This window comes from Neolamprologus brichardi, chromosome 3 (genome assembly GCF_056152115.1).
Source record: "Neolamprologus brichardi isolate AB-2024 chromosome 3, ASM5615211v1, whole genome shotgun sequence".
In the NCBI taxonomy this organism is placed as follows: Eukaryota; Metazoa; Chordata; class Actinopteri; order Cichliformes; family Cichlidae; genus Neolamprologus; species Neolamprologus brichardi.
In genome coordinates, this window is record NC_142106.1 from 10,263,510 (window position 1) to 10,286,720 (window position 23,211).

At 43.9% G+C, this 23,211-nt stretch overlaps 2 protein-coding genes across 2 annotated transcripts in view; one reads left to right on the top strand and one right to left on the bottom strand.

Annotated features, from left to right (window-relative positions):
- Positions 1 to 23,211, bottom strand: part of LOC148103446 (coxsackievirus and adenovirus receptor-like) — a 76,905-nt gene that overhangs the window by 20,997 nt on the left and 32,697 nt on the right. The gene's annotated exons all lie outside the window — the stretch shown is intronic.
- LOC148103448 (nuclear factor 7, brain-like) lies at positions 13,395 to 15,180 on the top strand. Its single transcript, XM_087838728.1, has one exon. It carries the CDS (start codon positions 13,395 to 13,397, stop codon positions 14,778 to 14,780), a length of 1,386 nt encoding a protein of 461 aa, XP_087694854.1. The 3' UTR covers positions 14,781 to 15,180.

The window sequence follows — 23,211 nt, forward strand, 5'->3', positions numbered from 1 at the left end:
CATGACAACACCAAAGCGCGTCTGAGATCGTTATTGTTTTCTATTTGTTTTCTTTATTTGCTTCTCATGCTTATGTACATTTGCATTTGCAAAAGATAATCTATGAATCCAGTGATACATCTTTCTTATAAGAAATGTTTCTGTTAAAAAATTATTGTGAAGTAGTCACTTCCTGTGAGTCGCGGGAACCGGAAGTTGTGCGCGGGAGAGACAAGACAGAACGGTAACACGGCGGACTTTTTTTGGAATGTACAACTTTTCTACTGCTGGATTTTCAAGGCGTACACGGTAAAAATCATTATGCTGTTATTTGTTTAATACTTGTGCACTTTGTGAAACGAAATAAGTGGCTGAGATGAATATTATATGTGCTATTGATATTATTTTACTTGTTTCTAGTTTTCACGGTGCTCCATGATTGTGAGAGGAATAAAAGAATTGTGGACATCAGTACGAAGCGTGGATTCTTTCGACCAGAGTAGAATCAGTGAAAACGTGGCCCAATCCATCTGGAGGCTTCGGTGTACAAAGCTCTTCTCATTCTGCAGCAAGCTACAGGTCTCGGTTTGCAACGCGCTTCTCCTCCTGCAGCAAGCTACAGGCTTCGGTGTGCAAGTTCTTCTCCTCCTGCAGCAAGCTACAGGCTTTGGTGTGCAAAGCTCTTCTAATCCTGCAGCAAGCTACAATTATCGGTTGCTTCTCATCCTGCAGCGAGCTACAGGCTTCAGTGGACACGTTGCTTTGCATTTTGTAACAACCAATCGGGAGCTGCAGATTCAGCGGACACTCCAAGAAGCGGTTTCAGGCTAAAGCGTGAGTCCTCAGGCTATATTGCGCAGTTATTATACCTTATGAGTTGATGGATAGAACATGAGCTACAAATTTGCTATAATGGACAAGAAATTAATAGTGTTCAAATTTCAGACTGTGTAAAAAAAAAAAAAAAAAAAAAAAAAAAAAGGGACAATCTGTGAAAGTTCTGGAAATTGTTGTTTTCTTACCTATTGTTTGCAAGCTTCATGAAGGCTGAAATTGAAGATTTATTTGCTGTCATACGTAAGAATCTAAGTGCCTTTGTGTTAATTTTAATAATTCTCCGCCTATTACATCCATTCCATTCTTGTAATTACCTTAGATATCTTGTCTTCTTCATAAGATACCCCCTTTAAAGTCTGAAAATGTCTAAAGATGGTCATAGTCACCCTGATGTTATGTCAGAAGTACAAGATGCAGTTGATTTGGAAGAGGAAAAAAGTGTAGTGTCCGAGAAATCTGAGACAAAAACAAGAAAATCCTCTCGTGAAAGGCGATTAACGCCAAAAATGCAGGAACTGAAAGATCAAGCGTTAACTCAAAAGGAGAAGAGGTTCAAAGCAACATATGAGAAATGGAAAAGCAACGTAAGAGACATTCGCACAAGGTTAAAGCAAGTATGCTCTGAGAGTGACATGTATGACATGATGGATGAGGCTGAGAAGCTAGAGTCTGAATTAAAGGAACAGTATGACAGAATTCGACTCCAAACCTCACCAAGTCAAGAAATTCGAAGAAAGATCGATGCATGCTCAGCCGTGACGGCCGACTTGCTGCAGCTGATGAGAGTGCGTCTGACTGAAGACGAAGGTGAGTTTGACACAGTGGCAGAAAGATCAAGGCTACGCATGCTACTTGATAATGAATACGCTAGGTCCATATATGGATCCACAGCCTCCAGAGTTACTGCACCCAGCTGTCACAATTCTAACCATCTCTCAGAGTCACCTAGCATTTCAGCTATGAGGGCAGAAGTGGCTGCTCAGCTGGCTGCAAAGAGAGCCGAAATTGATATGGAAGCTGCCATCGAAGCTCAACGTCAGCAGTTGAGAAAACTTGAAAATCAGAGGGACATTGATGTAATTCAGGCAAAGCTAAATGTCTACACTGAAGAAGAGGGAAGGGATGGGACACGCAGTCCTCCATTCAGCAAAGTGAGTGATGCTCACCCCTTCGCTCACCACATCCCAGATCAAGAACGGCAGGTTGTGCAAAACGAGACATCATTGGTCCAATCGCTACAAGAGTCATTAGCTCTCACTCGCTTGCCAACTCCAGAACCTTCTGTATTCTTGGGCGATCCTCTGAAGTTTACAGAATGGAGCATAAGCTTCAAAGCCCTCATAGAGAGACGATGCTCTGACCCTGCAGACAGGCTATTCTACCTGCAAAGGTACATAGCAGGTGAGGCAAAATCCTCTCTTGAAGGCAGCTTCTACAGAAAAGGTGAAGAAGCCTATCAACAAGCATGGGATAGGTTAAATGCTAGATATGGCCATTCCTTTGTAGTGCAGCGGGCTTTCAGAGAGAAGCTAAATGGGTGGCCGAAGATTGGTGGAAAGGAATATCTGAAGTTAAGAGAGTTCAGTGATTTCCTCCAAACATGTAGTAATGTCATGCCTCACATAAAGGGCTTACAGGTTCTTAACGACTGTGAGGAGAATCAGAAAATACTAGTCAAGCTTCCTGATTGGGTGACATCTAGATGGAACCGTTATGTCACAGAGCAGCTAGATCGGGGCAACGACTATCCAAGCTTTCATGAGTTTGCTTCCTTTATCTCTAAGGAGTCACGCATAGCATGCAATCCAGTGTCATCCTTACATGCCTTAAGGCACTCTGCAGAGGCACCACCAAGAGAGATGAAGCGTTCAAAAGCAAACACGTTTGCCACAAATGTGAAACCCCCAATTCCATCAAGCTCCACCGCCAAATCTGACCCTGGTGAAATCAAGTTGGGAGATGCAGGGAAACCAAAGAAATGGACCACACCAACACAAAATTCCAATAATGGCCAGTGTATTTGCTGTAGTGAGAACCATTCCATACATAAATGCAAGAGGCTTATGGACATGTCTGTAGATAAGAAAAAATGCATACTTGAAAATAAGTTGTGTTTTGCATGTCTAAGAAAGGGTCACAATTCTAAAGACTGTAGGAACAGGGCCATGTGTGGCATATGCAGAAAGAGTCACCCAACGCCATTGCATGAAGATCGTTCTACAGCAGCATCAACACAAGGCGCAGTTGAAGAAAGTACGTCGTCATTATCATGTTGTGTGAGTGGAGGTGAAGGTGGGAGTACGTCGATGATAGTCCCAGTGTGGATCTCAACGCTTAGTGCTCCGGACACTGAAACCCTAGTGTATGCACTATTGGACACTCAAAGCAGTCACACATTTGTTGATCAGGAGGTGTGCGAAAAGCTACAAGCAACAATGGAACCAGTGAAACTTAAACTTTCCACCATGATGGGGAGAGACTCAGTCGTGAAGAATCAAAGAGTATGCGAGCTCAAAGTTAGAGGATTTTCCTCTAATGTTTCCATCAGTTTGCCTCCTGCCTACACAAGGGACTTCATTCCTCTTGACCGCACACATATTCCCACTTGCCAGACAGCCAACAAATGGAAACATCTTGTAAGCATGGCCCAGGAGATACCCCCGTTGATGGACTGTGGTGTTGGATTGTTGATTGGATACGACTGCTCCAGAGCATTAATTCCAAGAAGGGTCATCACTGGGGGCGACTATGAGCCTTATGCTATTGAGACGGACCTTGGTTGGAGTATTGTGGGAAGCGCACCACAGTGTGTGCAGGCTAAAGATGTGACTGGTTTTTGCCATCGAGTGTCTGTCAGAGAGGTGCCACCCATAACACCATTTGCTGTCATCAAGGCCCTGGAGTCCGATTTTGCAGACACAAAACCTGGTGACAGAAGCATATCTCAAGAAGATATTTCCTTCCTGCAGATCTTGAAAGACAGAATCCAACAAAATAAGGATGGTCACCTGGAGATGCCTCTCCCTTTCAAAGCATGTCCGCATCTCCCAGACAACAAAAGGCTGGCGTTAGTACGGCTGAAGCATCTAAAGAGGAAGCTGGACAGAGATCCCAAATTCAAAATAGACTACGTGAGATTTATGGAAGGTGTCTTCAAGGATGGAGATGCAGAGAAAGTGGAAAACCAAGCAGAGCTGGGGAAAGTCTGGTATATCCCACATCAAGGAGTTTACCACCCCAGAAAACCAGGCAAAATCAGAGTGGTTTTCGACTGCTCTGCAAGGTATGAAGGCACCTCCTTAAACGACCATCTGATAACAGGACCTGACCTCACAAATAGCCTAACAGCCGTGCTGTGCCGCTTCCGTAAACATCCCATTGCAGTCATGTGTGATGTGGAGAAAATGTTCCACAGGTTTCATGTCAACGAGGATGATAGAGACTACCTGCGGTTTCTCTGGTGGGAAAATGGAGACACAAACTCTGAACCCAGAGAGTACCGCATGAAGGTTCACCTGTTTGGAGCATCATCCTCCCCTGGCTGCGCCAATTATGGCATGAAACACCTTGCCAGCCAATGTGAGAAAGAGTACCCCTCCGCAGCTAGCTTCATCCAGAAGCATTTCTATGTCGACGATGGTCTCATAAGTGTAGAGTTGGTGGGTAAGGCAATTGAACTGGTCAAAGAAGCCCAAGCCGTGTGTGCCAAAGGAAAGCTGCACCTTCACAAATTTCTCTCCAATAGCCGAGAGGTCCTTGACTCTGTTGATGTTGCAGAGCGTGCTACGGAGGTAAAGAATGTTGATCTTAATCACGATGATTTACCAGTTCAAAGAGTGCTAGGTATAAGGTGGAACATTGAAAATGATAGCTTCTCCTTCAAGGTGTCACTTGGGGAGAAAACAGCAACGCGTCGAGGGATTCTCTCAATTGTGGCCTCCTTGTATGACCCTTTGGGGTTTCTTGCCCCAGTCATTCTTGAAGGGAAAAGAGTGCTGCAAGAGATGTGTCAGAGAGGCACAGGGTGGGATGAGCCACTACCCAAAGGCTTGAAGTTAAGGTGGGAGACTTGGATGAAGGATTTGGAGAACCTGGAAAGAATTGAAATTCAAAGATGCTTCATACCTGACAGCCTTGGTGAGATTCAGAGAGCAGAGCTTCATCATTTCTCCGATGCAAGCAGTCAAGGGTACGGCCAGTGCTCTTACATCAGAGTGGTAAGCAGAGAAAGGGTATTCTGCTCCTTGGTCATGGGCAAGGCGAGGGTTGCACCAACCAAAATAGTTACCATACCGAGACTTGAGTTAACTGCAGCAGTAACCTCAGCAACTGTGAGCAGCATGTTAAGGGAGGAGCTAGAGCTCAAGATTCAATTCAATTCAATTCAATTCAATTTTATTTATATAGCGCCAAATCACAACAAAAGTCGCCTCAAGGCGCTTCATAGATACAGAGAAAAACCCAACAATCATATGACCCCCTATGAGCAAGCACTTTGGCGACAGTGGGAAGGAAAAACTCCCTTTTAACAGGAAGAAACCTCCGGCAGAACCAGGCTCAGGGAGGGGCGGCCATCTGCTGCGACCGGTTGGGGTGAGAGAAGGAAGACAGGATAAAAGACATGCTGTGGAAGAGAGACAGAGATTAATAACAGATATGATTCAATACAGAGAGGTCTGTTAACACATAGTGAGTGAGAAAGGTGACTGTAAGGGAAAAACTCAATGCATCATGGGAATCCCCCGGCAGCCTACATCTATTGCAGCATAACTAAGGGAGGATTCAGGGTCACCTGGTCCAGCCCTAACTATATGCCTTAGCAAAAAGGAAAGTTTTAAGCCTAATCTTAAAAGTAGAGATAGTGTCTGTCTCCCGAATCCAAACTGGAAGCTGGTTCCACAGAAGAGGGGCCTGAAAACTGAAGGCTCTCCCTCCCATTCTACTTTTAAATACTCTAGGAACAACAAGTAGGCCTGCAGAGCGGGAGCGAAGTGCTCTAATAGGGTGATATGGTACTACAAGGTCATTAAGATAAGATGGGGCCTGATTATTTAAGACCTTGTATGTGAGGAGCAGGATTTTGAATTCAATTCTGGATTTAACAGGAAGCCAATGAAGGGAGGCCAAAACAGGAGAAATCTGCTCTCTCTTTCTAGTCCCTGTCAGTACTCTTGCTGCAGCATTTTGGATTAACTGAAGGCTTTTCAGTGAGTTTTTTGGACATCCTGATAATAATGAATTGCAGTAGTCCAGCCTGGAAGTAATAAATGCATGAACTAGTTTTTCAGCGTCACTCTGAGACAGGATATTTCTAATTTTAGAGATGTTGCGCAAATGGAAGAACGCAGTCTTACATATTTGTTTAATATGTGCGTTGAAGGACATATCCTGGTCAAAAATGACTCCAAGGTTCCTCACAGTGTTACTGGAGGCCAAGGTAATGCCATCCAGAGTAAGAATCTGGTTAGATACCATATTTCTAAGCTTTTCAGCGCCGAGTACAATGACCTCAGTTTTATCTGAGTTAAGAAGCAGAAAGTTAGTGGCCATCCAGGTCTTTATGTCTTTAAGACATTCCTGCAGTTTAACTAATTGGTGTGTGTTATCTGGCTTCATGGACAGATAGAGCTGGGTGTCATCTGCATAGCAGTGAAAATGTATGCTATGTCTTCTAATGATGCTGCCTAGGGGAAGCATGTATAATGTAAACAGAATTGGTCCTAGCACTGAACCCTGTGGAACTCCATAATTAACCTCAGTGTGTGAAGAGGACTCTCCATTTACATGCACAAATTGGAGTCTATTAGATAGATATGATACAAACCACTGCAGTGCAATACCTGTAATACCTACAGCATGTTCTAATCGCTCTAATAGGATATTATGGTCAACAGTATCGAATGCTGCACTAAGGTCAAGAAGGACAAGCACAGAGATGAGTCCACTGTCAGAGGCCATAAGAAGATCATTTGTAACCTTCGCTAAAGATTGATGACGAATATTTTTGGACAGACTCAAAGGTCGTGCTTGGTTACATCAATAATGAAGCAAGAAGGTTCCATGTGTTCGTGGCAAACCGCGTGCAGAGAATTCGAGAAACCACCGATGCACGGAAATGGTATTATGTTGACACAGGAGAAAACCCTGCTGATCATGCCTCGAGAGGCCTCAAAGTAGCTGACCTCATCAAGTCAAATTGGTTCTCTGGTCCCAGCTTTCTATGGGAAAGAGAGATAGCCACAAAACAGGCTACTTCAGATTTGCTGGTGGGGGACCCAGAGGTGAGGACTACTCAGGTGTTGAAGGTTGATGTAGCAAGGCAGTTTGACATCCAGAAGCATCTGCTGCGGTTCTCAAGATGGACTACAGCTGTCAACGTCATTGCTCGTATCCAGCGGCTGGCAAAGAGGATCAGGACTGCTGAGCCTTTAAACGTGGAAGAGAGAAAGCAAGCTCCACAGACTCTCGTCAAGCTTGCACAACAAGATGCTTTTCAAGAGGAGTTAAACACGCTCAGCCAGAAACTAGGAAGACTGCCTTGCAACCACCAACTCTTTCAGCTAGACCCATTTCTCCAAGATGGCATAATGAGAGTAGGAGGAAGACTGAGGAAGGCATCTGTGCCTCTCGAGTTAAGACACCCAGTGATCCTTCCTAAAGATGGTGCTGTTACAAACCTCATCATTGCACACCATCATACCAAGATACAACACCAAGGCAGAGGACAAACCCTCAATGCACTGAGAGCCAATGGTTACTGGATCGCTGGTGGAAGTAAGGCTGTAGCCCAATACATCAGGCAGTGCGTACAGTGCAGGAGAGCCCGCGCGCCACCAGAGGAGCAACGGATGGCAGACCGTGACCGTGTTGATCCCACACCACCATTCACTTATTGTGGTATGGACTGCTTTGGTCCTTTTCACACCAAACAAGGTCGCAAAGACCAAAAACGGTACGGCCTCCTCTTTACATGTTTTTGCTCAAGGGCAGTGCATATAGAGATGTTGGAGGATTTGACGACTGACGCGTTCATCAACGCTTTGCGCTGCTTCATTGCCCTTCGTGGAGCTCTTAGGCACATTAGGTCTGATCAGGGAACTAACTTTATGGGGGCAAGAAACGAGATGGCAAAGGCTCTGAAAGAACTTGATAAGGAAAGAGTGACTGCATACCTAGCAGAAAATCAGTGCGACTTCCAGATGAATACGCCCCACTCTAGTCATGCTGGAGGCGCATGGGAGCGTCAAATCCGGACAGTGAGAAGCGTACTGGGCACAGTCCTTGCCTGCAGTGTGGGAAGGTTGGATGATGCTTCATTAAGGACATTCCTTTATGAAGCCATGTGCATCGTGAATAACCGCCCTCTCACTGTTGATAACATCAATGACCCCAAAAGCTTGGAGCCACTCACACCGAACCACTTGATCACCATGAAATCCTCAATCCCACTTCCACCTCCAGGTAAATTTGTCAAGGAGGACCTGTATGCTAAGAAACGGTGGAGAAGGGTCCAGTATCTGACTGAGCAATTTTGGCACAGATGGAGAAAGGAATACCTCGCCAATATTGCTCTGAGACAGTGATGGCATACACCAAGACGTAATGTGGAGGTGGGTGACATTGTGATTCTGAAAGAGGAAGATATTCCTCGCAATGAATGGAAACTCGCTAGGGTTGTGGAAGCACATGAGGATGATGATGGACTTGTACGGAAGGTGACAATCCAGACTGGTGATCGGAAGTTAGGAAAGGGAGGCGAACGCCTCGTCCAACCCTCCATCATTCAGAGACCCATTCAGAAATTAGTGGTCCTGTTGAAAAACAGCTAAAATTGGGAAAATGCCATTCATTGATTAGATTTCCCTTCTAAAATAGAAGTTGTCATTATGCTGTACTTCATGCACATGTTATGGAGATGTAAATTCTACTGTTCATATTGTTGAATTCATTTGTTGAGAAAAGAATATTGTTTATGTCAATGCAAGAGTGTTTTAAAACAACAACATGGTTCTTGGGAATTACCATTGATTTAATGAGCAATGCCAGTGTATTTACGTTCACAGTTGTAATAATCAAAGGTAATTGGTGGGAGTGTAGCTGACGCTGAAATGTTTGTGTGGGTTGCCATGACAACACCAAAGCGCGTCTGAGATCGTTATTGTTTTCTATTTGTTTTCTTTATTTGCTTCTCATGCTTATGTACATTTGCATTTGCAAAAGATAATCTATGAATCCAGTGATACATCTTTCTTATAAGAAATGTTTCTGTTAAAAAATTATTGTGAAGTAGTCACTTCCTGTGAGTCGCGGGAACCGGAAGTTGTGCGCGGGAGAGACAAGACAGAACGGTAACACGGCGGACTTTTTTTGGAATGTACAACTTTTCTACTGCTGGATTTTCAAGGCGTACACGGTAAAAATCATTATGCTGTTATTTGTTTAATACTTGTGCACTTTGTGAAACGAAATAAGTGGCTGAGATGAATATTATATGTGCTATTGATATTATTTTACTTGTTTCTAGTTTTCACGGTGCTCCATGATTGTGAGAGGAATAAAAGAATTGTGGACATCAGTACGAAGCGTGGATTCTTTCGACCAGAGTAGAAACACTGAGGACCTGATGGCTTTGAACTTTACTTGTCCATCTTGGTTTTAATTTTGCACTCCAGTATGAACACCCATCCCTTAACCCCAGGATCACCACAACATGATCTAACACACCTACACCTTAGTTCACAGATTCACTTTGTCTAAGGTTTATTTCTGAGATTTCACACAACCCAGGACTCAAATCATGAATACATAATGGGCTTGGATTTACAACATTATGAATGACATGTGCTCTATTTGGAAGCAGCCGGCCCCCCTCCCCTTTCGACAGGTTGTGTGTGAGACTTTAAATCATCAGACTGTAAATTATAAATTGTTTTTGATCCCTTTACCCCAAGTCCTAAAGTGTATATTTATTTTCTTACTCTTCTTATATTTATTGTTTGTTTACTTGCACTGCTGTAACTGGAGCCTCGTCGTCTCGTCTCTCTATATACTGGACTGTATGTAGCGGAGATGACAATAAAGTTTACTTTGACTTCAGCAGCGAGCAGGCGCACCGAGGGCTCTCGCGCTCACTTTTCATGTATAGAATTTTGAAAAAACATCGGTGCAAATTATAAGTCTGTATCATAATGTCTGGTGTTTTCGTGTTTGTTGGTTTGTTTTTATTTTGTTTTATTTTGAGACTTGGTTATTTGATGCTGCTCCAGCCAGACAGAGAATCCCCCGCCGCCCCGACCTCTCCTCCCTGTGGTGCAAGCAGCAGGCGCACCTCGCAAATGGAGGGCGCTCTTACTCCCAGCAAATGGGCGATAGAAAACCGATCGGTGCCTGTACCATTCCCAATAATCGCTGGCTGACGTCGGGGCAGCATGAGTACGAGCATTTTTTTTTTTTTTTTGCCGATGCCCGTGATGCCGCCCCCCACCACGATGCCGCCCCGGGCAACCGCCCGTGTCGCCAGTATCTAAAACCGCTACTGGCAGTGTTTGCTTTATTTTAGACAAACACACCTCCTCCTGGTTCTACCTCCATCTCTCCTCCTCTTCTCTCTGTGCTGTTGCCTGTTGGATCATTCTATGTTGTGGTTCTACTGGTGTTACTGGTTCTGCTGGTGAGACGATGTGTTCACAGGAAACTTGAAGGTTTGTACATATTCATTCTTATTCATTGTGGTATTTTGTTTCCATTCTGTCATCATAATTTGGTCCATTTAGATTCTTAAATCATAAAAGTGTTTACTTTAACTCATTTCAGCAGATGGAGAAGATGACATCACCAGTGACATCACATACAGTGTTGTGAAAGCATCAAATCATCAACACCCTCCAGTCAAAGAAACCAGAGATGGAGGTTTGTGTGTTCACCCAGGTGTCATCCACATACCTGAACCAATGACTTGGTGGTGTTTCAGGGTAGGATAGCAAAGCCCTCTTTTCCACGTCTTCCATATACAAGTTGCCCACAATGGGTGAAACTGGGGAGCCCACGGCACACCCATGTTCCTGCCTGTAGAACTGACCCTTGTATGTGAAACAGGTGGAATTAAGACACAGTTTCAAAAGCAAGCACACCTGGTCCAACAGCCTTGTCTTGTTCTAACTACTTCAGACAGTCTGTCCCCCTCGTCCTGTGACCACTTCCTGGGTCTCTTTCAGTCTTCAAATATAAAGTTTTTACAGCTTATAGATTTTAAGTTCTGCTCCAATCATTTGGGTAAAGATAATAAAAACTTTGATGGCCTATAAGTGAAAGTGAAAACGTGATAAACAAATAATATAATTAATAATTAATAAATAATTATATTTTTTTGATAAGTGAAGTCCACTGAACTGAAAGGAAATTTGGTTTGATGATGGTTGACATGTTTTCCAAATAGAAGTTTTTCCTCTAGTAAGGAGATACAGGTGCAGCAGAGCATTGCTGGAAGAAATGATCCCAAGGGTGGAATCTCCTGAGAAATCTTCAGAGACCCAGCGAGAAGTAGGGACCATAGCTGACAGCCCAGGCAGGGGTTGAGGTCAAAGGTCATGCTGTTTGGGGACCTACTGGTCATCATGAGAAGATTCTGGAACCACAGCAATGACCATAAAGCTGCATTGGATGGAGAGCTGTGCCACGGGGCTTTCCAGAGGTAATCACGAGGAGATTGTGGACAACAGATGGAGATCTGAAGGATGAGGGGAGCGTTCCAAGCTCCAATCAACCGTGCAGAGAGGAAGTTCAAGGATGGCATCATTATTCTGTGAACAGAAACCAGAAGCTATGGTGGTGACGGGGAATGACTGACAGCAATTTCCTATGAACATCACCTAATGCTGTATCACTGTGCTATGCATACTTTGACACTCTGAAGAGGGTCTTGTTTGTGTCATTGTTGTTGTCATTTGCATCATGAACAAGACTGCTGAAGTGACTCAACAGGTGGGGTTATAACAGCAGTAAAATAATTGAATCCAATACCCTTTCCAAAAAAGGTTTTCTGCAGAGACGAAAGGACAATAGAGGAGTCATAAGTATCCCCCCACAGGAAGAATGCATGAAATGAGGTGATGAGGGTTGATAGAGGCCATAAAACAGGAGTGCTGACAAAGGCCTGCAGCCTTGAAGATAACTGAAAGCCACATTGACAAACAGCAAAACTAACTGGTATGTTTGTTATACCCATGTCTGCATACATTTGGACTCTGGTCATATGGACAGTGATAGAAACAACTGGAAGAGACATTTATGAAGCTCTGAGGAACTCAAACCACTCTGCATGTGTGATTTACACACCTGGAGGAGATGCACCACAAAGCTGGAATGATTTTGCAAATGTTAATTTCTATGTTTGACTATTAACATTCATTTGCTTACTTGGAGGGAACGATGCTCGTCACAGTTCTCTCCCTCATGCACGAGCAACACAAAGAGCTCTGGTGACTTGCGTCTTGTTTTTGCCATTGTAGTAGAATTGTCTTGGCGTTCCAGCAATAGGTCTGTGCTAGATGAACGTATCAGCAACCTTCAAACACGTGTGGAGAATTCATTATTTCTTTGAAAGATTTTTGACTAAATAACAGAAAAAAGAAAGTAAGAGAAAGAGATGTCAGAGATGAGTGTCAGTAACACAAAAGTAACACTCAGTGTCATGCAGTGACTTTTACACAACCAGATCAGATGAACCAACTGACACTAAAACATGCATTTTGCTGCACTCTTTACACTTATTTCTTTTCTTTCTGCTCTTTTATATATTTTGTAAAACCACAAAAAATATTTTATATCAGCAGCAATTTCTCTCAAACTGCTGCATCACAGCTTTCATGCTCTGACCTGCATGTGAAATGAGAGAAAAGCTCTTTATTAGTAACTTTTACAACTTCTGGCAGGTTAATGTCTGAACTTTGGAGTGAAACACAGCCTTAGTTACAAGAAATAACACCACAGTCTGTAACTAAGTGAATCCACCTTAACACCACCTGTGTGTGTGTGACTGCATTACACTCCCACTGCTGGGAACCTGAACAAGAAGAAGAACAAAGTCTGAAATAGAAGCTGACAAACAGCTGCACCACCGAGTGACACTTTATTTTATAAACTTCACAACAGGTTTCATGTTGTGACCTGTGGAGGTGAAAAGACACAAAACCTGTTTGACAGCTTTTGAGCTGCAGGCAGGATTGAAACACACCTTAGTTAAAAGTCAAACAGCAACATTTGTCTCCTCCCCTCACGTCACTCAAATGTGACAAACCAGGAAACAGGAAGTTCTTCGTCCTCAGTAAAGAGAGACGCACAGACGATCAGACTGAGCTCAGACCAAACTAGCAGCTTCCTCTGAGTGAGTCCAGCTACAGGAGAGAAAAGTGGAAAACTCCAACACTGCTGCTTCAAGCTGCTGACGCTCCACACACTGAATGTGAGTTTGAGCAAAAACACGACTCAAAGGAAGTTTCAGTGAAGGTGGTAGAGGAGGGAGGGGAGCCAGGACTGACTGTACTTCCTGTCTGCTGTTTTCAGCTTCACTCACAGACTCAATGGCTTCCAGATCAGAGGAGGATCTCTGCTGTCCGGTCTGTCAGGAGGTCTTCAGAGATCCTGTTCTTCTGTCATGTAGCCACAGCTTCTGTAAAGACTGTCTGAAGAGATGGTGGAGAGAGAGACCAACACACGAGTGTCCAGTTTGTAAGAAACTATCACTTTATGATCCACCTTTAAATCTGGCTTTGAAGAACCTGTGTGAGTCGTTCTTACAGGAGAGAGATCAGAGAGCTTCAGAGGCTCTCTGCAGTCTGCACTCTGAGAAACTCAAACTCTTCTGTCTGGACCATCAGCAGCCAGTGTGTCACATCTGCAGAGACTCAGAAAAACACACCAATCACAGATTCAGACCCATCGATGAAGCTGCACAACAACACAAGAAGGGACTTCAGGAAACTCTGGAGCCCTTAAAGAAGAAGTTAAAGGTTTGTGAAGAAGTTCAAGTGAAGTTTGATCAAACAGCAGAACACATTAAGGTCCAGGCCCGACACACAGAGAGGCAGATTAAGGAGCAGTTTAAGAAGCTTCACCAGTTTCTAGCAGAGGAAGAGGAGGCCAGGCTGGCTGCACTGAGGGAGGAAGAGGAGCAGAAGAGTGGGATGATGAAGGAGAAGATGGAGGCTCTGAGCAGAGAGATAGCAGCTCTTTCAGACACAGTCAGAGCCACAGAGGAGGAGCTGAGAGCTGAAGACGTCTCATTCCTGCACAACTACAAGGCTGCAGTGGAAAGAGTCCAGCGCTGCCCCCTGCTGGATGATCCACAGCTGCCCTCAGGAGCTCTGATAGACCAGGCCAAACACCTGGGCAACCTGACCTTCAACATCTGGAACAACATGAAGGACATGGTCTCCTACACTCCTCTCATTCTGGACCCAAACACTGCTCATCCAAATCTCATCCTGTCTGAAGATCTGACCAGTGTGAGAGAAGGAGATGAACAGCAGCTTCCTGATAATCCAGAGAGGATTGATCGTTACTGCTCTGTCCTGGGCTCTGAGGGCTTTAACTCAGGGACTCACAGCTGGGATGTTGATGTTGGAGACAGTACATGGTGGGCACTGGGTGTGTTAGCAGAGTCTGTGCAGAGGAAGGGAAGCATACTGTCTGGATTATGGAGAATATTTTTCTGTGAAGGTGAATACTACACATGCTCACCATCAGCAGGACTCACTGATCTCTCAGTCCAGAAGAAGCTCCAGAGGATCAGAGTGAATCTGGACTGGAACAGAGGAAAGCTGTCGTTCTCTGATCCTGATACTAACACACACATACACACCTTCACACACACTTTCACTCACAGGATGTTTCCATACATTTTTACTGATGGTAAAGTGAAGGTGTGTCCGTTGAAGGTGTCAGTGTCAGTGCAGCAGATGAGTTGAGGATGATGATGTTTCTAATGTTGTTTCCTGTCAGTGAATTGAAGCTGTTAAACTGCAGCTGTCCTCCTGCTGCCTCGTTGTTCCAAAGCTCTTTGTTTCTCTTTTAGTTCTCACTGTTTCTTTCTGTTTCTGCTGTCCACCTTTTCACATGGAAAATCATTTCACTGTTTCTCACTGAATGACTCCCCAAACTAGATTTGAAATTCTATCAAGTTTCTAATCATTACAAGTGATTCATGTTTCTATTTGATGTGTAAATGGAGATGATTTAGTTTGCTGGGATATGGACTGACATGTGTTGAATGGGAGGAGCAGTTTGTTGTTGTCTTCTTGTCTGTTTATGACAACAATAAATCTATTGTTGAAACAATGATTCATGTTTAACTCCATATATGAAATGTTTCTGATCTTTGAATTCTGTTTGATTAAAGACTTTCTTCATGACACATGTCATGACCCGGCTAGGCGCAGCCAGGCCAAAACATAAAGGGTGATCCATCCCCGTCCAACCCCAAGCAGCACGTCCACACACTTGATATTTTTGTGACAGTGACTTATTTACAAAGTGTGTTAAACCAAGGAAGGGAGCACATCTTAACATCAGGGTGAACCCAAAGCCAAAACAACAAACAAAAGGGTAACCTATCTCAAAAATAAACAACTTACCTACCCAAAAGAACTAAACCAAATGACACTCACTTCCCTCCCTGCCTAACAAAAACAGGAGAAAACTGATCAAAAGAAAAGGCGGTCCACCCCTACGTGCTCTTACATCAAGTAACATAACACAGTGACGCAGTGAATGGTCTGCCAGTCGGGTTGGGCCGAGGATGAATCACATAGAAGTCGCCGGCGGTCTCCTCTTATCTGCTGCCTCCCGGTCCGCAGCCAATCGGTGCCAGCCATCCACCCGGACGCACCAATCCCGGAGGAGCACCTGGACACTTAGATTTGCATGTGATTAAGATCAGGCGTAACACCCCCTTTCCCAAGAATTAACATTACCCCCAGAATGTTTAATTCAAGGAGAAAGTGCTCTAGACAGAGTATCAGCCAACACATTCTCTTTCCCTTTCTTGTAATGAATCTCCAAGCTAAAGTCTTGCAATAACAAGGACCAGCGCATAAGTCTTTGATTGGAGTTGCGCATTTGGGAAAGAAACACTAGTGGGTTGTGATCAGTAAACACCTGCACAGGCAGCACAGTTGACCCGACATAGACCTCAAAATGCTGTAACGCAAGGAGTAGGGCAAGAGCCTCTTTTTCGATGGTACTATAATGGGTCTGGTGTCTGTTAAACTTTTTTGAAAAGTAGCAGACGGGATGATCTACACCGTGACCATCTTCCTGTAACAGAACAGCGCCCGCGCCACACGAGCTGGCATCAACTTCTAATTTAAAAGGGCGCTCAAAATTCGGCGCTGCTAGCACTGGTGCACTGCACAACAATGCTTTGGCGGACTCGAATGCCACCTGACACGCTGGAGACCAAATAAAAGGCTTTAAAGGGCTAACAAGATCAGTCAGGGGACTAACCACATCAGAAAAATTTCTGCAAAACCCTCGATAAAAACCGGCCATTCCTAAAAAACGACACAGAGCTCTTTTTGTCTGCGGGACAGGAAAATCTACAATGGCCTGTACCTTCGCAGCCACAGGGCGCACTTGCCCCTGTCCGACCTGTTTCCCCAAATAAGTAATGGTGGCTTTACCAAACTCACACTTAGAGAGGTTTAATGTGAGAGAAGATTCACAAAAACGTCTGAACACCTCGGAAAGCGTTTCCAGATGTTCTGACCACGTTGGAGAATAAATGACAATGTCATCCAAGTATGCCTCACAGTTTTTCACTCCAAACAATACCTTCTGCACCAGACGTTGAAACGTTGCAGGTGCGTTTCGCAACCCGAAGGGCATTACAGTGTATTGGAGGAAATGATCTGGAGTTACAAAAGCAGAGACTTCAGAAGCTCTCGGGGTTAACGGGACTCGCCAATACCCTTTCAACAGGTCTAATTTCGTGACAAATGTAGCTGAGCCGAATTTGCCCTACTCCTTGCGTTACAGCATTTTGAGGTCTATGTCGGGTCAACTGTGCTGCCTGTGCAGGTGTTTACTGATCACAACCCACTAGTGTTTCTTTCCCAAATGCGCAACTCCAATCAAAGACTTATGCGCTGGTCCTTGTTATTGCAAGACTTTAACTTGGAGATTCATTACAAGAAAGGGAAAGAGAATGTGTTGGCTGATACTCTGTCTAGAGCACTTTCTCCTTGAATTAAACATTCTGGGGGTAATGTTAATTCTTGGGAAAGGGGGTGTTACGGCCTGATCTTAATCACATGCAAATCTAAGTGTCCAGGTGCTCCTCCGGGATTGGTGCGTCCGGGTGGATGGCTGGCACCGATTGGCTGCGGACCGGGAGGCAGCAGATAAGAGGAGACCGCCGGCGACTTCTATGTGATTCATCCTCGGCCCAACCCGACTGGCAGACCATTCACTGCGTCACTGTGTTATGTTACTTGATGTAAGAGCACGTAGGGGTGGACCGCCTTTTCTTTAAGTAGTCGCAGGGGGCCGCGCACAGTGTGTCCAAAAACTAAGTCAGCCGGACTAAATCCAAGGGATTCCTGAGTGGCTTCTCTAACAGCAAAAAGCAAAAGCGGAAGTCCCTCATCCCAGTCTTTACCTGATTCAAGGCAGTATTTGCGCAACATGGTTTTTAGGGTTTGATGAAATCGTTCCAGTGCACCTTGACTCTCTGGGTGATAAGGGCTGGACGTTTGATGTTTAATTTTTAACTCCTTCAAAACCTGGGCAAACACCTTTGACATAAAGTTTGTTCCCTGATCAGTTTGAACAACTCTGGGTAACCCAAAAGTTGAAAAGAATTTTGTGAGGGCTTTCACAACGGTCTTTGCCTTTAATGTACGTAATGGAATTGCCTCTGGAAAACGAGTGGCGGCGCACATTACTGTTAACATGTACTGGTGGCCTGATTTTGTTTTTGGCAACGGGCCCACACAGTCCAACAGAACTCTCTCAAACGGCTCACCCAGCGCTGGAATCGGGTGAAGAGGCGCTGGCGGAATCGGTTTATTTGGCTTTCCCACTACCTGGCATGTATGACATGAGCGACAATATTTCACCACATCTGATTTTAGTCCAGGCCAAAAGAAGTTACGGAGTACACGGTGATACGTCTTTTTGACCCCAAGATGTCCAGCTAAGCTGGCATCATGCGCCAGACTGAGAATCTGGCGTCTATATTCCTTTGGCACCAGAACCTGATTTACTCTATGTAAATCAGTTGAGTCAGGAGACCAAGATCGCAACAGCACACCGTTCTCAAGGAAATATTTTACTGGAGCTTTAGATCTCTCTCTGTCCACAACAGAGGTAAAACAAGGCACCAGTGAAGGATCACCCTGCTGTGCTTTGATCAACATTTCTCTGGTCATATTCAAGCTCTGATTAATCCCGGATCCCGGACGAGCCCCCAATTATGTTATGACCCGGCTAGGCGCGGCCAGGCCAAAACATAAAGGGTGATCCATCCCCGTCCAACCCCAAGCAGCACGTCCACACACTTGATATTTTTGTGACAGTGATTTATTTACAAAGTGTGTTAAACCAAGGAAGGGAGCACATCTTAACATCAGGGTGAACCCAAAGCCAAAACAACAAACAAAAGGGTAACCTATCTCAAAAATAAACAACTTACCTACCCAAAAGAACTAAACCAAATGACACTCACTTCCCTCCCTGCCTAACAAAAACAGGAGAAAACTGATCAAAAGAAAAGGCGGTCCACCCCTACGTGCTCTTACATCAAGTAACATAACACAGTGACGCAGTGAATGGTCTGCCAGTCGGGTTGGGCCGAGGATGAATCACATAGAAGTCGCCGGCGGTCTCCTCTTATCTGCTGCCTCCCGGTCCGCAGCCAATCGGTGCCAGCCATCCACCCGGACGCACCAATCCCGGAGGAGCACCTGGACACTTAGATTTGCATGTGATTAAGATCAGGCCGTAACACACAAATGAGATTTCAGTGTATTAATACAACTAAATAAGCTCAGAGTTGAAAGGCTGGAGTATTATGTACGTGCTTCACTTTCAGTATCTTCAGGGGGATTCAAAGGGAAACATCAAACATCAAAGATTTAAAAAATAATAAAGATAATAAACACACAGGTCAAAGGTCAGAGTCACAGGAATTAGGAAACAGTTCAGTTTCTTCCGTTTGAAATGTTTCAGTTTCTTTGCTTGATCAGTTCACACTTCTCTCTGTGAACGACTTCAGTGCTTCGTCCATGACTCCTGAAGGTAAAGGGCCCAAAGAGCCAATCAGCAGCTCTGAAACAGGAAATATGACTCATGGAGAAGTTCACAACAGTTTCAGCTGCCAATTGTACTCATCACCATGGAGACTGATGCATCAAATCTAAATAAAGGCTGGATGGAGGCAGAGTGAGTGTTGTAGATGCTGCATTTTGAAGCCTCAGTGTTTAAATTGTGTCCACAGCCATGTAGACAGAGTGGGTGGATTTGCTTCTAGAAGGACTTTGTTGCAGCTCTACAGCAGGTATTTGTTGTTGGATGACATCACATTCAGCAGTGCTGTGACTGAGCCATAAATGTCAGGGCTCAGACGAGGCCCACACATGCGTGTTTGTCGGTACACACAGTTAAGATATGGAACATGTGAACATGAGACATATGAAGAGACTGAACAGATAAAATGTCCTTTATATCCATCAGTGACTTTATGGAGCTTCTTGCTGCAGTGTGTTTGGGTTTGGCTGATAACACTGGTCCTGCATGTTTCCTTCATGCTCTGTGGTAAAAGTGCATCAGTCTGCAGCTCTGTGGTCGTCCTTCTTCTTTTTCTCAGAAACTTCCTGATTTCTTTGTTCTCACTGTTTTGCAGAGGTGTTAAGATTAAAAATAAAACCTGTGAAAAGTTGCTGCTATTTATAAATTTATAAAAAGACACCATTTAATGCTTTTAATAAGCTTAAAAGAACAGAATGAAATGTCTCCATCGCTGTAGTGTAATAATATCACAGCACTGTTGCAGTAATTTTAATGTGTTTATTGCACAGAGACTGATTCAGCTGTGGTCTACTCAGCAGTGAGAACTGAAGACGTCCGTTATGGACAAACAACCATCAGAACAAGGAGGCCCAGGTACAGCTGCTCTTTATCTTTGACTGTGGACAGAGACAAGCTAGCTGCTCCCCCTGTTTACAGCCATCATGCTAAGCTAAGCTAACCAAACCACATTGTGACTCAAGCCCAGAGCTCAGACTTCAAAGACATCAAACGTCTCATGTTTCTGTCAAAACACAAAACAAAAAGATTCCTTGTAAAGTTGACCTTTTCCTTAAACTGTCCATTATAGCGTGGTCTTCCTACTTATCTTGACACAATACTCAGTCACGTTGCCTGCTGCAAACTTAAAAGAAGTCTGACGAATGAAGTGAAATTGTGCTCTAAGCAGAAGTGATTGTGAGCGTGTCTGAGGTCACGGTGTGTGTGAAAAGGTATCCAGCTGGGGCAGACATGATTCTGCAGGTCACCTGCCCAGTGGACAAAAAGAAATAAAATAGTTGTGTGGATGACATATGAATGATAATACGAAGAGTGTTTGGTGTTTCTCAGCCTGAAACAGCTGTAATGCTACTTTCTGTTTTGGAGAAAGGACAGTTAAAAAAAACAGAGAGAGAGATGTGTGTTGTTTTAAGCAGTGATGAGAATAATGAAAATGTGATGAGAGAGCAACACAAAAGTATAAGTACAGGGATGAAGCTCTTTACAGGAAGGGTCAGAGCAGACTCTACCTGCTGAGGCGGCTGAGGTCATTTGGAGTCCAGGGAGCGCTTTTAAAGACCTTCTATGACTCTGTGGTGGCATCTGTCATTTTTTACAGTGTTGTATGTTGGAGCAGCAGTTTATCAGCAGCTGAGAGGAAGAGGTTGGATAAACTCATCAGGAAGGCCAGCTCTGTTCTGGGATGCACCCTGGACCCAGTGCAGGTGGTGGGAGACAGAAGGACTCTGGCCAAAATAACATCTCTGATGGACAGAGTCTCCCACCCCATGCATGTAGATGTTGCTGAACTGCAGAGCTCCTTCAGTGACAGACTGCTGCATCCTCGATGCATGAAGGAGCGTTTCTGCAGGTCCTTCCTCCCTGCAGCTGTCAGACTGTACAATCAGAACTGCTCCCAACAAACACAGATGTTTACATCAGCGCTGTTTCTTGCACTATTTAATCAACCGATTCACACTACAACCAGGGTTGCCTCTTATCTGTATTTAATTTAATTTAATTTAACAACAGTATGGTACTCAGTTTTTGGTAACCATTGTCCTTCATGTAAATATGTAAGAATTGTGTATGTTTCTGTTCTGTGTCTTGTGTACTGTTTGTTTGTATATGTGTTTTCTTGCTGCTGTTACACCCAAATTTCCCCTTGTGTGACAATTAAAGGATTATTCTATCCTTGTGATATTTAATCCATCATCTCCCTGTCAAACAAAATAGATTTTGAATTGTGTTTCTGTCAGGAAGCCCCACTTCAACTCTTGGAAATCGTCTCTTCTAAATCAGACCATCCAAAGTGGACTATATAGATAATAGAGTCATCCCTCCAAATTGATATAACAACACTCGTGGTAAAGTTATGGACTGGAAGAATACCTGACCAAGATTATCTTGCAATGTTTTGCAGCCGCCAGTCAAGCCGGTAGATAAATTTGGTCTGTGATTGTCGCAGTTGGCTGTGTGGCTGGCAGGAGGACGGACCCAAATGCAGGACTCTCTTATGGAAATTTAACTGAAAAGGCAGCTTTATTGTAGGACCACAACGGGAGACTCTCTCTTCAAACGCTAGCTCCACAGCTGCCATCTAGCAAAGATACCGGTCTGGCACAACTTCCTCCCACATTTCCGGTTCACGCGCGTCAAAATATGCAATTTTGAGACGCGATGGATTTTTCTTGGACACGCGTTGAGGTGCGAATGTGCACGCGTCAAATTAGGGGCGTTTGGGGCGTTTTCGTTCGCGTCTATCGCGTTCGGTGTGAACACAACATAAGAAGCACTAAGAGCATGGGTCCCCAACTGCAGTCCTCAAGGGCCGGTGTCCTGAAACTTTTGAATGCGTCCCTGCTGCAACACACCTGAATAAAATGATTCGGTCATTAGCAAAACTCTATAGAACGTGACTGCATGCTGAGGTGTCAAATCACCCTTTTGATTCATGTTACAGCAGCTCATGAGTGAATGAACTAAATAAAAGTATTTTGAGAAGTACATTTTTCCAAACACTTCCATTGACTTACATTTATTCAAATTTACTTGAGTAGGGTTAGGGGTTCCACCTCTGCATGCAGTCAAGTTCTACCCATATGGAAAAGATATATATAAATCTGATAAAGTTTGTATCTGTCTTGTGTGAAACTTGTATGAAAAGCATACAAGAGTGAAAACAGATATAAGATCTCTTGAAAAATTATATAATGAAACTTGAATGTTTTGGATACTTACTAAAACAATATATGAAAGTAATGAGAAAGTGGCCACTTTCATGAGTAAATCATGTAAGCCTTATATGATTCACTATATGAAGTAGGCCACATCTGATGCAAATCTTTTATAAGTTTTCTTTTCCATATGGGTTTGCATGGCCTCTGCACCTGTCCCTCCTGCACTTTCCTGCTCAGTGTTTCGGATGTTTAGTTTCTCCTCGGCCTCTTTAGCAATAAAGACACTTTTAATAAATCTAGCCTATTTGTAGCTCTGTACTGAACACTTGGCTTCACAAAAAACTGTGGCTGTGCAGCCGAAGGTAGCGTTACCTCTGGCAGATTGTCCCTGACAGCCGGGAACATGAGGAGGAAGTGTAGTCCTAAACAGAATCCCCCGGTACACAACCAACCCGTTCATGTGTCTAACAGTTGTTCACCACTCAGCAGCACACCCACCGGGAATCAAAGCAGTGATTCTGATCTGCGACATGTGAAGCTAGAGACACCAGTAACCACAGTCTTCTAGGGGCCGTAGTGTGGTGGGCCAGGAGTGCCAAAATCAATTAATTTAATCCACCATTAAATAATTAATTAAATGTTACATTAATTAATTAAAATTGGAATTAATTAATTAAATAAATAAACATTACAATAATTAATGAAATGCCCATTCATTTAATTTAAAATGTCAATAAATTATTCATTCAATTATTTCCAATTTTAATAAATTGACACATTTACTTAATTATTTAAGTTTATTTATGTATTTATTTAATTCATTATGGCAGTCCTGGCCCTGCGGCTGTCTTCAAGAATTTATTTTATCTGTCAGCCTCACCCATCAGGTGGCCAAGTCAGGGGGCGGGGTTCACACTGGTCGAGTCATAACCAT